Source organism: Schistocerca gregaria, chromosome 1 (assembly GCF_023897955.1).
Source record: "Schistocerca gregaria isolate iqSchGreg1 chromosome 1, iqSchGreg1.2, whole genome shotgun sequence".
NCBI classification, from domain to species: Eukaryota; Metazoa; Arthropoda; class Insecta; order Orthoptera; family Acrididae; genus Schistocerca; species Schistocerca gregaria.
In genome coordinates, this window is record NC_064920.1 from 359,970,880 (window position 1) to 359,986,819 (window position 15,940).

At 37.5% G+C, this 15,940-nt stretch overlaps 1 protein-coding gene across 5 annotated transcripts in view; it reads right to left on the reverse strand.

The window, feature by feature from the left end:
- Positions 1 to 321: 321 nt before the first annotated feature.
- The window catches only part of LOC126346074 (leucine-rich repeat serine/threonine-protein kinase 1), a 365,038-nt gene continuing 349,419 nt past the window's right edge, over positions 322 to 15,940 (reverse strand). For all 5 annotated transcript variants that reach the window (XM_050002156.1, XM_050002155.1, XM_050002159.1 and 2 more), the window contains 4 exons: positions 5,610 to 5,864; positions 5,055 to 5,254; positions 4,452 to 4,585; positions 322 to 4,072 (listed from right to left, as the gene is read on the reverse strand). In XM_050002156.1, the coding sequence (XP_049858113.1) occupies positions 3,695 to 4,072; positions 4,452 to 4,585; positions 5,055 to 5,254; positions 5,610 to 5,864 (967 nt within the window). In that variant the 3' untranslated portion in view covers positions 322 to 3,694. The remainder of the gene's footprint in view (positions 4,073 to 4,451; positions 4,586 to 5,054; positions 5,255 to 5,609; positions 5,865 to 15,940) is intronic.

The following is a 15,940-nucleotide window of genomic DNA, read 5'->3' on the forward strand; positions in this document are numbered from 1 at the left end:
CTAACAACAAACACTGATAATTATGGGAATTACTTCTGCATTGAAACTTTCTGGCAGATCAAAACTTATGGTGAGCCAAGAGTTGAACCTGTGACCTTTCCACTTCATGAACAAGTGCTCTACAGAATAAACTATCCAAACACGACTCATGATCTGCTCTCACAGTTGTACTTCCCCCAGTACCTCTCTATGTCTGCATTACCTTATATCTGTAGATTTATATTAGGAGAGGAAGTGTTACTCAGGAAAGGTCAATACTACTTCAAAAATATTAGTGAAAATTTTTCTTCAATAAAGATTCTATTGATAGGTAAACAGCAGTTGGAAATATGAACAATTTATTGCTTACTATAAGCAGAAACAATATGTACATCATTATTTACATTCATTAACAACAGTTTACAACAGGTAAAATAATGAGATCACTTTACATCAACAACAAAGAAACCACTTTCTCAAAATTTGCTTCCTCATTTTTTTCTGTAAACAATTCATATAAAATTATTTCCTCTTATCTGACACAGTTTTCTGAAGTATTACAAACAGATGTGCAATCACTATGCTATGAAAATATGTTCCATTTAAAACATATATTTGGATGTCAGTGCTGCTTTTAATACTTTACATTTACGGGATTCACTGAGTAACTGAAATGACTAGAAATACAGACTTTAGAAATTCTTCAGTAATTTGCACAACCATATACAGACTTACAAATGTTACAGCAGGATAACTGTCAACAACAACAGTACTGCTTCAAGCTTCTCTCATAAATAAAGTCTATAACACAAATACAAAATGTTCAAATTGTTACAAACACAGTAATCATCACACCACAAGAATCTAAAAAAAGCTGTGAAGTCAACTTTTCTAGTAAATTTCCTAGGACTGAAGTTTTGGGCCAACATATTTTTTTACATCTGTTTAGGTATCACAGCATTTAAAGAAAATATTAATACTTTTGAAACACATAAAAATTGCTACAAATGGACAGTAAAAATCCTCTGCTGAGGTAAACAACACGTGATGAGTCTTTAGAAATGCTTGCATTGAAATCTGTTCTGAGGGGGAAGCTTTTCTTTTAAATGCTCTCAAAATATTTCCCCCATTCGAGATAAAGGAACCTAGTGTTAAGAAATTATGCATTGGTACTTGATTCAAATACTACTGCTAAGCCTTAATTATAAATGAGCTATTATCAACAAAAAATTGTATGAGTACAGTAACAATATAATTAAAGCTCTACAAATATGAATGCATTTTTGTTGTAATCAGTTCAAATGTCAGTGGCAGTAAACTCAAGTAATTCGCTAGCAAAAAAAATTCTACAGATGCATCCTAATGAGAGAGAGTGTGTTATTTTATGGTAGCTACTTTCAAACTATAGCATTAGGAAGTCAGTAACAAAATAACATTATCTTTCAGGGTGTGCTACTGAAACTATTAAGCAGTGATTTCTGAAATCTTATTTCAAAATGTGCTAAATTAACAACTAAAGTGTCACCCATTTTAATGAGTGCAGAATGTTGAGATATTTAATGCACTCTGTGTGCGTCTATTCCTTATCACATTTTGTAGTAATTATGAAACTGCCCGATGACTGTTAAATGTTTGTTACATATGCCTCCAGTTTTGTATTTATTTCATATGTGCTTCACAAGAAATTTAATTAAAACATATGCAAAAAGATGGCAAACATTACTGGTTATTGAAAAGTAGCATAGGAGGAAGAGGGGAGCATATGAAATGCAGTAGGCCAGTGAGCTGAGATAATGAGAAAGCCACATTGTTTTTTGTTTGCTTACAGTACCCATTCAAAATGAGCATTTCAAGCACATTTTTGTAACTGAACATCTTGTCAAATAAGAAATTTGATTTTTAGTAACAAAAAATCTTAAAGCTGATATTTATTGCAAAATTTGTGCTGTAAATGGACTGAATATGATGAAACAGGAGCCGTGCATCAATGGTGTCATTTGTTTACGAGTTGAAAGACAAGTGTTGTTGTTGTTGATGATGATGATGATGATGATGATGATGATGACGATGACAACAACAACAACGACAACAGAAGTGACCCTCCACTTGTAAGTAACAACAAACTGGTACAAAAAATTGACAAAAATTTGTGAACAAATTTCACAATATCCGAACTGTTAAAGCACTTTCCACAGAGTTCTTGAAGTGTTTTACATGAAGTTGTGCTAAATATTTCGGGTACTGCAAGTTCTGTACTTGTTGTGTTCCAGAAATCTTAAATGAAAGAATTTTATGCACAGAAGATGTAGTTTTCAAGATTTTTCTACAAAATTTGCTTTAGCTACGCTATTATTTTATCAATAGCCTAACAGAAGTTACTTTCCAGGAAGTCCTCGCCATAGTCAGAAGATTCCTGCTTTAAAAAGCATTCAGCATGTTTCAAATATGCAGAGGATGTTGCAGACAAGCGGAGGATGTTTCAGAAGGCATATATAAAATTTAATAACTGATCTCGCAACGAACGTAAAAACCAGAATTATACAACTGTGGGAAATTGTTGCAGGCAGGTGTTCACGCCATGTAACAACTGTTAATCAGATGTGTCAGTCTGCACTATCCCCACCTTCCTTTTCAATGGCCGTATTAATTTTTAATTTACATTTACATTATCTGCTTGTCAGAAAACAGGAAGACTGCAATCATTATGTTTCACTGTAACAGTTCCACCATTCTGGGGTGGGCGAAGGATTTAATCAGATGATAAATGATATAGAGTATCACAAATAGTGCACCGAATAATATGGCTTTGCAGTTTTCTGCAATGTTAAAATATGTTTTGTGTTAAAAGCCTGAATGAACTGAATGTCATAAAAGAAATTTAACTGATAGTTTGATAAGATTCCTGCAATTCTGTCTTACATTCTGAGAAAAGTTAAAAAAATATTTTTTTAATATTTACACACATGTAAAATACTCATTTGTTCAAGCAGAACAGAATAAGATACATAACTTTTTTTTAAAATAAGCCTATAAAGATCCACACTTTTAAAGATATAGTCAGTTTTCATACATTTGTATATGCATGGCAATTTTCAGATAAGTACACTAGAAACAAAGTAAGACTCATACTGTTAAATGCTTGTGTTCCAGAACAAACTGAAACTGTTGCTGGATTATTTCATAAGTGAAAAATATGCAGTTATGAAAATATATTCAAATACCTGGAGAAGTATTACGATAAGTATACTGAACCCAGATAATCGTGAGCAGTGAGAAAACTTCCCATTTCTCCTTTCTATGCACTGACAACCAATTAGTTGCGGTACCTGATGAGCATTAATGCTGCAAAGCAGCAGAACTTAAATACAAGGAATCTGCATCTGAACATTTAAACAAACAAAAATAAGTGAACTTTTCACACCATTACTACATTTTTTCCTCAAAAAATCACAAGTATAAGGCAAGCAGTCAAGCGAGGCACTGGTACAATAATATCAACTGAAGATTTCAGTGCACAATCATTTCTTATTAATAAATCCATTTATTTTTACTGATGAGAATAAGAAAAGAAACTCAATGTCTGTGTGTCAATAAATTTCACTATATGATTACTTCAAGATCACTTGATTTTTCACTCTGAGCAGGTGAGGTCTTTAATTTGTGCTATAGTTATGAGGTAATTGAAATATACCCCCAGAAATGACAATAAGAGATCCTAAGCAGCTGCCCAATTTTCTGTTCGCCACAGAATTATATACATATTTTGGTTACGTGCATCAGCAGGTACACTCGTAGGACTCTGTATTGAAGGTGTGACAACAGTATCAGTGTATCGCGAAATTAAGCTGCGGTAGCCTTTTCCTACTGAAGCAACCAGTGGATATGAAATTTTTCCAGTATTGCAGTCCTCTGTTGTATTTCTGAAACCAGTAATATCAGCAGAAAGTCTCACTAAAGGTATGATGGCTCTCACTTCTTCCTCATAAGGCCGAAACACGGTAATTGGCCGCATTGTTGACAGTTCTGCGACAACAATACATCCCCATGTTGTACCAATGTACAACTCACTGTTCAATATGGCTAAACTTGTTACCTGTAACAGATAAAGTTCATAACATACATAAACACCTATACTATGCCTGAAAAAGTTAAGTAAGAAAAACAGGATCTTTCTTTCAAAAGTAAAGAGAGGACAAATATTAATATTGAAGCAATAAGCTAACAACAAATGCCTAGAAAAACTCATTATAGCATGTGACAATATGGCTAACTATGAAGACAACTGAAAGTAGTGGACAGTAAAATGCAGCCCTGCTTATGAAATGAGACTGGAGAATTCTTTTTCCTCCTCCTCCTATAGCTTGTTTAAAACTTAATGGTAGATGACTCAATGCGATAATATTTTCTGATCTCTTTCACTATTGTCCTGGAAAGTTCTGATTAATATATTTTGGAATATTAAAATAATTTACCTGACACTTTCCTGGGCTCAGGTGTTCCTCAATACTGATAGATTTCAAACTTTCGGAGCAAGGAACCAGCTTAGAACAGTCCAGTTTATTGACAATGGTGTGAGATGCTGTTTCCCATTGATATACAACACACCCTAAGTTACAGAAGAATACATAAAATTATTAATTACTTATTTTAAGGGAAGAATTAGTAACTTATATGTGCTGAGATAATATAAAATCAAACCTGTAATTGGATACACAAAAATCTACTCACCAGTTGGTGGCAGGAAAACACATAAAAGAAGGTATACAGTTGCAAGCTTTCTGAGTCAGAAACTTTCTCTCTTATCCCATCTGGTATGTCTCCCCTGACCAGCAGTTCTACATAACTTTTCTGAAATTACCCCTTTTCCTAAATCTCTCCAGTCCTTCTCCTTCATCCCTCTTCCTACCCCTTCAACCATTCTGCCAGAAGGAACCACTGGCTCCGAAGATTGCAATAGTATAATCTCCTTTTATGTGTGTGTTTTCCTGCTGCTGCTGCTTGGTGAGTAGATTTTCATCAATCCAAATACATTATATTGTCAAAAATTGATTATTTTCGTTTTTATATAATCATACCTGGGTACACGTAAGAGCAAACAACAACTTCTTCATTGTCATAATATATTGGAACATGGGTAGAAATAAGATTTAATACATTAACATTTTCAATCACAGGTTCATAATGGTTTATAATTTTGTGGGCCATTACAATATTGTCTCGGATCGTGTATATTGAAATACTTCCTTGAGATTCTCCACACCACAGTTCACACTCTCTGAAAGAAAACCAGAATGGGAGATTACTTTTCATGCTTACAAAATACAGCAAACTGATTCATAATCACAGTAATATTATCAGTTAAAGTGAAAATGTGTCATTATATGTGATTAAATAAAATAGAAAGAAACTTCCACATGGGAAAAATATATTAAAAACAAAGATTCCAAGACTTACCAAGCGGGAAAGTGCCGGTAGATAGGCACAATGAATAAAACACACAAGGAATTTCTGTGTGTGTGTTTGTGTGTTTTATTCATTGTGCCTATCTACCGGCACTTTCCCGATTGGTAAGTCTTGGAATCTTTGTTTTTAATATATTATATGTGATTAGTTAGAAAGCTAGTACTTACATGCCATTATCCCTAAAAACAGCAGTAACTGAATGTAATGCTGTGCTGCTTCCCAACTCAGTCATAACAAAGCTTCCTTCTCCCATAGTGGGAGATGTAGGCAACATATCACTGCGAACCAGAAATAGCCTGCCATTGCTAAGTCCAATAGCGACCCTTTGGAGTTCTGGAAGAGGTACCAGGCTGCAGACAGCTGCTGGTTTTGGTGCATCTGGGTCAAGTGCATAACTGAAGAGCTTGCAACAGTCACTCCCCCTAAATTGGTCATAACAAAATAAATAGAATCAAGACAATACAAAAGAAGAACATGAAGTGACATTCCATTACTTTATAACAACATTATTTTTGTACAGTTGGGCATGTAGGTGCTGTTTCTTTGTTACAGAAGCTCCAGTATAATTACACCAACATTTCTGAAAAAAGTAACATGAATATATATGTAACTGAAATGTACTTTTATCTCACAGATTGTGAGGGTACTGGTGTGTAGTTTCTGTAAGTGGCTGTTCTTTGGAGGGCGACAATTCCCAGTGGTACAGAGAGTCGCAAGTAGAAGCAGTTGTTGAGAGGCTGTGGAAGGTGTAGGCTGCGTGAGCCAAAGGATTTATCTCTATGTTTAATAGTAGTGGCACACAGTTTGAATAATAGTGTGTTTATGTTTGTGCAGTGTGATAAAGGAAATAAATTACATTTTATCAGTTAGTACCACACCATTGCATTTAGTTGCATTTAACAATGAACGAAGTCTCGATATACACGGTCAACTACAACAAGAGGATTGTAACATAATAATCATTAATTAACCCACATAATCTCCCAAGAACAAGGGAGCTTATAAGGTTATATACATGATTAACACAAAAGTATTACAAAACTGTAAATGATCTCTGACTTTGAAAATTAGAGTGTCTGGATATTTCCTGAGGACTCTTTCTCTTTCTGATTTATATGTGAGCTCACAAAGTATGAACAGTGGCAGTTTGAAGACGGTAAGAAATAAACTGTCAATGAATCATGTACCAGTGATTTTTGATGGGTGACACATCATACAAACACACACTGCCTGGCAAGCAGTGGTACTCATTAAAGATAGTTCAACCATTATTCACCACACGTAGTCAAGCATAGTTTTCCTGAAATATAGGATGTTGAGTTCTCTGAAGGAGGGAAAGAATTTTGAGCTCAAAATTTTGTCAGTGCAGTGATTTTTGTTCAGAATCCCCTTACTGCACTGAAGTCAAAATTATACAAGGGGTTTCCAATTTGCAATGTAACACTGTTTTTTCCTGGGCCAATTTACGATGAAAAAATGTCAAATTTGTTCCGGAACATTGTGCAATATTCCTGCTTCAGCCCCTATAGTTTTATGAAGTTCTCAGATGTGACAGCACTATATGTAGCCTTCAAAATGGCTTCTACAACAGAGGTGCGTTCCCATCGGAGAGCTATCATTGAGTTTCTTTTGGTGGAAAACCACAGCATCACAGACTTTTGCAGGTGCCTGAAGAACATCTACAAAGACCTGGCAGTGAACAAAAGCACGGAAAGTCATTGGACACTGTGACCATTGCAACAAAGTTGTGTAAACCTGTCCAATCTCCCACACGGCACCTGGTTGCACGCAACTGTGACCCCAGCAATGTATTCATCATCACAAAAATGCAAACAATCCTGTTCTTCTTCATAACAATGCAAGGACTCATAGAAGTCAGTGCACCTGAAAAGAACTCCCAAAACTTCACTGGACTGTTCATCCTCATGCACCCTACAGCCTGGATCTCACAGCTTCCGACTTCCATCTTTGTGATACATATCAAAGAGCAAGATACCTCACATAACTAGCAAGGCACTAACATTGTTCATTTTGTTTCACAGTTCTTCAGTGGCTTAGCTTAGCATAGCATTGAATTTTCCATAAACACAAAAGAAGATAGTCTTGGATTTATCCCACCAGTCAGTTCATTTCACTACAGACAGCACTCTGAATCACTTATCACTGTAAACTGTTCTACATATTCTTCAAAGCTGGATTCATTAGGACCATTCTTTCTACACGATGCACTTGAGACAAATATTATGACTAGTCCAGTGGTAGCATCATCAAGAATAAAATAATAATAAAAATGATTTTGTGCCTTTTGATATTCATCACAGAATCTTACAAATGCAGTAGTGTTACTAATTAACATGGTAGGAACACTGTAGGAATAAAAATTACATCCAGTGGTCTTAATTTAATCTTAGTCAGGCACAAGAGAGGCAAAAAACAAATTGAGCTCAAGCAAAACTCAGCTTGCCCTTTTCTCGCATAATATTATGGAAACCATGGATGTAGGGCAACAGGCAAATTTCATATTTCTACATTTCCAGCAAGCATTTGACAAAGTGCCTCACTGCAACCTGTTACCTGTCTCAGAATATTAGATAAGTTCTCAGGTATGCAAGTGGCTTGATGACTTTTTAAGTAATGCAATCCATTACACCATTACACTGTCCTGGGTGGCAAGCGTTAATCAGAGACACAGGTATTGCCAAAAGTGGCCTATGGAAGTGTTCATCATCACAAAAATACAAACATACCTTCTCTTCCCCACAACAATGCAGGGACTCACAGAAGTCTGTGCACTGGAGAGGAGCTGGTCATGTTCCCTATTATGATAGGTGTCTGCTGCTAAGCAGCTGGCAAGTGTGCCATTGTCAGACAACACTATTAATTCAAATACTCAATATGAATGATGACATTAATGATCCATTGGTTGAAAACCTCAAATGTAATGGTGATTCTATTATTCAGCTGAATGAAGGCACAATAATGCCTATCTAATCTGTTAAATGGTGGTTGACACAAGACAATAAATTTCACAAAGATCAAAGATCTTCTTTTTTGCATGAATATAACTCATGGAACAAATGCAACAGGCCTCTTTGAAATATCACACACTTTCGTGGACCAAAATAACATAAATTAGGAAAATTGTGTATGTGTGAGTACAGATGGAGGTCATAACATGGCAGGCTGTTATACCAGATTGCAAGCTTTCATCTGTAAGAAGACTCCTCATGTCATCTGTACAAACTGTTTTATTCACTGAGAAGTAGTGGTGTTGAAAAGCACGAGCCCTTGACGTTCATTCTACAATCAGTGAATTAACTTCATTAAATGTCAGCCACTTAAGTTGAGATGTTTTTCATCAGATGTGTGTTCATATGGGTGTTGAGCCCATTTCCTTAATTTATCTATTGGCTTTCACATAAGAATATCTTGAAAAGCAAGTATGAACTCAGGAATGACTTTTATCCTTGTCTTGTCCATGAGGAACTTTTGCACACCAAGAAGTTCATAGAATGGTGACTAAGTTTTATTGTTGGTGTACCTTTGAGAAATCATTGAAAATCCATTCATTGAATGTATCTCTTCAAGGTAGTAAGACCAACATTCTGCAATTGTCAGACCAATTCACAGCCTTCGAAAAGAAACAAGTATTGTGAAAAAGAAAGTTGAATGATATAGATAAAAAGGATGCTTTCATGATGATGTCACAAATCATCAGAGATGATTGAGCAGGGTAAATATATTAGTTTGAGATAAGGGATCCTGGTCCAGAAATGACAGAGTCATAAGTTATAAGCAAACATCAATCTGAGATCTCTGACAGTGGAACTCCTCTACTCCAAGTTCTTTGCTTTCCAAATTTTGGGAGTACTTAGTATGGACCGCAACAAGAAAAAATGCCCAGTAATATGGGTAACTTCTTCAGTAGAAGAGAGATGTTGCACAGTAGCAAAGATGAACAAATCTCACAGCTTTTAAGGTTCAGTAGAAGAGATGCATTTCACAGCAGCAAAGACGGGCAAGTGCTCACAGCAGTTAAAGGTCTGCAATTAAAAGTCAGACTCTTACAACTTCCATCCCTGTAGTTTCTGGACCAGGATCCTTTACCTCAAACTGATAAGTTTTCTCTCCTCTTCACACAGTTTTAAAAGACAGTGAGAAGAATTGAAGTCTGTGTTTGTGGATAATTTAACTAATCTGTGTGATTACCATCTGAAGCACTTCCCAAAACAAGATCAGCACAACTTGATCAACGACCCTTTCAATACAGAACTTCCACCACCACTTAGCACTGGAGAACAAGAGCAATTTATTGATATCTCTTGAGAATCCACTATGAAATCACTCACTTCCTCATCAATGAATGAGTTTTGGAGCTTGGTGAAGTAGGAGTATCAGCAAACCAGTAACAAGACCTTTAGAGTTTTTAGACCTTTTGTGATATCTTACTTATGTGATGTAGGTTTTTCATCACTGATAGTCATAAATGCAAGAAATTGGTTGAAATGAATGTGGAGATACGAGTAGTAATTCCCAGCCTTGGGCTGACATTTGAGAACTGATGATGATGAAGCAAGCTCATCCTTACCTTTGATTTAATTGTAAGGATAAGATAGAATAAAACTAGAAGTTGATTAAAATGTGTTATACCAACACTTATGAAGAAATAACTACCTTCATTCATTTTTTGCAAAACTTAAGTTTATTTACCCCGGACTTCAAGTAAGATGTCAAACTGAGAAATGGGCAGTGCATTTTTATGTTCAATTCAAGATAGCTGTCGATCCAAAAAGTTTGAAAAGTATGATATAAATGATCTGACAGATAAGGTGAGCAGCAGTTTGCAACTGTTTGCTGCTGACATACTTGTGTACAGGATAGTCATCATTAAGTGACTTTCTTGCCTTCATCCAATAAAGAATGACTTAGAATTCCTGTTTGATGTGTTGAAAAACAGACTGCTCTCAGTGTTAAAAAATGTAAGCTAGAGCAGATGAATAGGAAAATGAATCGTGTAAGGTTTGAATACAGTATTGCTGATTGATGTAGTCATGTGGATTAAATACCTAGGCACAATGCTGCAAATCAACACGAAATGGAATGAGCATATATGGTAGGTTGTAGGGAAGGCAAATGCTCAACTTCAATTTATTGGGAAAATTGTATGAAAATGTAGCTGATATATAACAGAGACCACATATAGAACACTAGTGTGACACATTCTTTTGTCCTGCTCAACTGCTTGCTATTCCCACCAGGTCAGATTAAAGGAAGACAGCAAAGCAATTCTGAGCTGTGCTGCTAGATTTGTGACCAATAGATCTGATCAATATGCGAATTTACAGAAATGCTTTGGTAAGTCAAATGGGAATCCCTGCAGATAAAATGATGTTCTTCTCGTGAAATACTACTAAGAAAGTTTGAAAAACATTTGTGGCTGACTGCAGAATGATTCTACCACCAGCAACATAATCATGTGTAACAACTATGAAGATAAGGCGAGAGAAATTAGAGCTCTTACAGAGGCTTAGCAACAGTTGTTCTTCCCTCACTCCATCTGCAAGTGGGACAAGAATGAATAACAGTGGTTCAATGGACCCTCCACCACATACCGCATGGCGGCCTATGGAGTATGTATGTATGTTTGTAGATGCAATCATGAAAATTTATGCCCCCTTCTCACTAATCAGTAGTTTATTGCTTAGGACTACTACTATTTTACAAATGAGTTTTACTGAACTTTAACATTCAAGAGGGACACTGAAAGTTTTGAGATGTTTACTTAATCATCGTCTTTTAAACCTCATCCCAATACATCTTTTCAAAGTATGCTGATTTTCTGTGCATCACTGCATCTGTTCAAACCAATGTATGAAAGCTTCAATTATGAGGTCCACAGATACACTTGGGTGGCTCCTTTTGGTGATTCAAATTGATGACCACAGATGGTTTCTTTTGCTTTGAGGAACAAGAGGAAAATGAATGGACCTAGATCAGGGCTATACAATGGATGAACAAGTGTCTATACTTGAGTCTTCTTATGGAGAGCTATTGTTATTTTTCCATGAGGTGAGCTAATGATTTGTCAAGATGTAACAAGATCCAGGTCAGAACGAAATTCTGACATTTTGCCTTTATGCATATGAAGAGTTTGACAGACAGAATCCAGGACACCAAATTGAAGTTACTCTATTGCCTTCATTCTCAATAAAGGAAGCAATGTGGCTACTTCTTGCATAGAATATGCAGATCAATATTTTTCCCACACTTGTGAAAAGGAAAGTGCTACTCACCATATAGCAGAGATGCTGCATCGCAGATAGGCACAACAGAAGGACTGTCACAAATATAGCTCTTGGTCAGTAACGTCTTTGTCAAAATTAGATGACAAACACACACATACACGCTCATGCAAACACAACTCACACACATGACAGCAATCTGAGGCAACTGATGTGACATTGGGAGCAGCAGCACCAATACACGATGGGAGAGGCGACTGGGTGGGTTTAAGGAGAAGGCAGGAGTGGGGAGGGGGAGGAATAGTAGGGTAGGTGTTGCGGACAGGGAAGTTCCATTGGGGGAGTGCGCAGGGATGAGGTGGAAAGAGAGTAGGGCAGCTGAGAGAAGTTGGGAGGTAGCGGAAAAGGACAGAAGTAAAAACACTGGGTGAGATGGAAGAATGAGGGTTGTATAGTGCTGGAATGGGAACAGAGAAGGAGCTGGATGGGAGAGGACAATGACTAATGAAGGTTGAGGCCAGGATGATTATTCCTACCTGCGCAATTCAGAAAACCTGGTGTTGGTGGGAAGGATCCATATGGCACAGGCTATGAAGCAGTCACAGAAATGAAGGACATCACGTTAGACAGTGTGCGCAGCAACAGGGTGGTTCACTTGTTTCTTGGCCATTGTTGGTTGTTGGCCATTCATTTGGACAGACAGCTTGTTGGTTGTCATGCCCACATAGAATGCAGCATTCTGTTGCTGAGCACACTATCAAACATGACATCCTTCATTTCAATGACTGTTACACAGCGTGTGCCATATGGATCCTTCCCACCAACACCAGCTTTTTTTAACAGTGCAGGTGGGAACTTTCCCTGGAATATATCATACGTTCCCATAACCCTCCTGCCCTCAGCCTCTGTCATTGTCCTCTCACATCCAGCCCCTTCTCCGTTCCCACTCCAGCACTAGACAGCCCTCATTCCTCCAATGCAGCTGTCTTTTTACTTCTGTCTTTTTCTGCTATCCCCCCCTCCACACCTCTCCGCTGCCCTCCTGACTGCTCATAGCTGCCCTACCCTCTTTCCACCATGTCCCTGCGTGCTCCCCAACAGCACGTCACTGTTCGCCACCGCTACCCTACTACCCCTCCCCACCCCAGCCTCCTCCTCACCCCCCACCCAGTCACCGCTCCCATCATGCACTGGTGCTGCTGCTTGCAGTATGGCCTCAGTTACCTCAGACTGCAGTCATGTGTCTGAGTTGCATTTGCACGAGTGTGTATATGTGTGTTTTTTGTCTAATTCTGACGAAGGCCTTACTGGCCCAAAGCTATATTTGTGACAGTCTTTTTGTTGTGCCTATCTGCAACTCAGTATCTCTGCTATATGGTGATTAGCAACTTTCCATTTCACAATACTGTCACATTCTAATCTGTATTTTCCATTGTTAGTATTTTCCCACACTTCACACTCTTTATCACTTTTAACAGGTCCCAAAAATGTGAGTACTGTTTTATTTAAGAGTAAGAGTAGAAGTAGTAGAGCCATGTTACATCACCAGTTAAAACATTAAAAACTGCTATTTATTGCATAGAACTGATTTTTTTGTAGGATTTGCTAGCTGAAGTTAACAATCAGATTTTTTTCCTTTTTTTTCCAGGTTGTCTGAAGATTACACGTTCAATGAGTGCAGTTATTTTCAACCTGAAGCTTTTCTCATAAACCTTTGCAATTGTTCCTTCAACAGTGACTGTTATTGGTTGCTATGACTGACTTTTGTCTCCAGTATAGTTTTCTTTATGTCTGAGCTAATTAATAACCAGTGAAAAACTGTTGATTTTGAAGCTAAAAGTTCATCAAAAGCATGCTACTTCCGTTCCTACATTAAAAATGAAAAAAACAAATTTTCCTGTAGAAAATCCTCATTTCAACTCCACTGCTGCCTTAACCTAAATAATAAGTCTAAAGAAGTAAATGACGGACAAGCAGTCAGTCCATCCAGCAGGCTTAGCGAGGTAAAACTTGTACTATTTACTAAGAATGAGAGCTTAAAATTAAAAGTAAACATAAGTCCATAAATTCTCAAAATTTTCTGAGTGATCGCCATACAATAAACATAGCTAAACATACATTTGTAAAACACTCTAATTTTCGTGCACAAGATGGCATATTGCACATCATAGAGAGATCATCAAAATGATCCACATGACACGCAAACAGTTAATTAGCTGGTAGTGCAGGTTTTTGCAATGACATTCTCGGATATAATTCTCTCAATATTCTGGGTATGATGTACTCATATTTAAACTCGTTATTTACCCACAGCATCAACCACTCACAGCACATATATTGCTCACATCTCTTCCTCCTCCCCCCCCCCCCCCACCTTCTCCCTGTCCACTTCTTCACATCCCTCTCTCTAACCAGCTCCTGCCCCTCTCTCTGCCCATCTCCTCCTCTACACACTCTCTCCCTATCTCCTCTCCCCTCCTTCAGTGTTCATGTTCATCTCCTCCTACCCTTCTCTGTTCATCTCCGACTCCATCATCTCTCTGCAACCTTCTCCTCCTCCCACTTACTCTGTACATCTCCTTATGTTCCTCTTTTAGTCTATCTCCTTCTGCCCCTCTCTCCATCCATTTCCTCCTTCCCCTCTCTCTCCATCTCCTCCTCCCTCTGTTCATCTCTTCCTACCCTGTTTCTGTACATACATCTCCTCCCACTCCCTTTCTCTCAGTCCTCTCATCCTCCCAACTCTATCTGACCATCTCCTCCTCACCCCTCGCTGTCTATCCATCACCTCCTCCCCTTTCTCTGTCCAACTCATCCTCCACCACCTGGCTATCCACCTCCTCCTCCCCATCTCTGTGTTGAGCCATGCCCATCTGCATGTAAAGCTGCTGGATTGCATTACAATGCATAATGAGCCTGCTGGGCAGTACAGTGTAGATGTGATGGATTAGGAACCCAAATTTGGTTTAAATCAATCCAGTGGTTTAGAAGATATGGTAACACACACACACACACACACACACACACACACACACACACACACACAGTGTCTATGTATGTGTAGGATTGTATTTTAAGCCTCTGATTATTTCCTTTATCATCACAGGCATGAGAGAATTGTCATAATTGTCAGACAGGGGGAAGAAAATTATCATTTGTGGGGATTTCAATGTTGATTCCCTGAAAGAGTGTGATAGGAAGAATGACCTTGCAGTATTACTCAGTTCTTTCAATTTGAGCTCCGTCATTGATTTTCCTACTCGGATAACAAAGAACAGCAGGACATTGATAGATAACTTTTTTATAGACCAAGATAAGTTTAAGGACATAAATGCTTATCCTGTTGAGAATGGTCTTTCAGATCATGGTGCACAGCTAGTTACAGTACATGGCATAGCTCCATGCAGTATATCAAATCAGAATTTCAAAGCAGTGCGTTCAATTAACAATATAAATACTGCAAACTTTAGGGAAAGACTAAAGGAGCTAGACTGGGATGAAGTGTATATGGAACCCGATGCAAACTTGAAATATAACTTATTTCACGATACATTTTTAAGGGTATTTGAAAATTGTTTTCCCAAGAAAACAGTGAAACATAATTCCAAGAAAACATATAAAAAACCTTGGCTAACTAAAGGAACAAGAATATCTTGCAACCGTAAAAGAGAACTGTATCTAACAGCAAGAGGGAGTAGTGACCCCGAAATTGTTCAATATTATAAAAACTATTGTTCGGTACTAAGAAAAGTTATTAAAAAGTCCAGAAGCATGTGTATCATGTCTGAGATCAGTAACTCTGATAATAAAATTAAAGCAATTTGGAATATTATTGAAAGGGAAACAGGGCAACCAAGAGCACAGGAAGAGTTTAGTGCCATAAAACAAGAATGACAAGTGTACTAACAAACAATCTGAAATTGGAAATATTTTCAATAATCATTTTTTAAATGTTGTGGAGAAAGTAGGATCTAGATCTTCACTAGAAGAGGGAGGGCTTCTAATAGAAGAGGCCGTACCTGTGCAGTTTGAAACAACTGTATTTCCACGAACCTCTCCCTCTGAAATCAGTAAAATAATAAACTCACTGAAAAGTAAAAGCTCTTACGGAATTGATGGCATTTCCAGTAAGATACTTAAAGCTTGTTCCCCACAGATAAGTAGGATTCTCTGCCACCTATGTAATACCTCTTTGGAGCAGGGTGTTTTCCCCGATAGACTGGAATATGCCATTGTAAAACCATTGCATAAAAAGG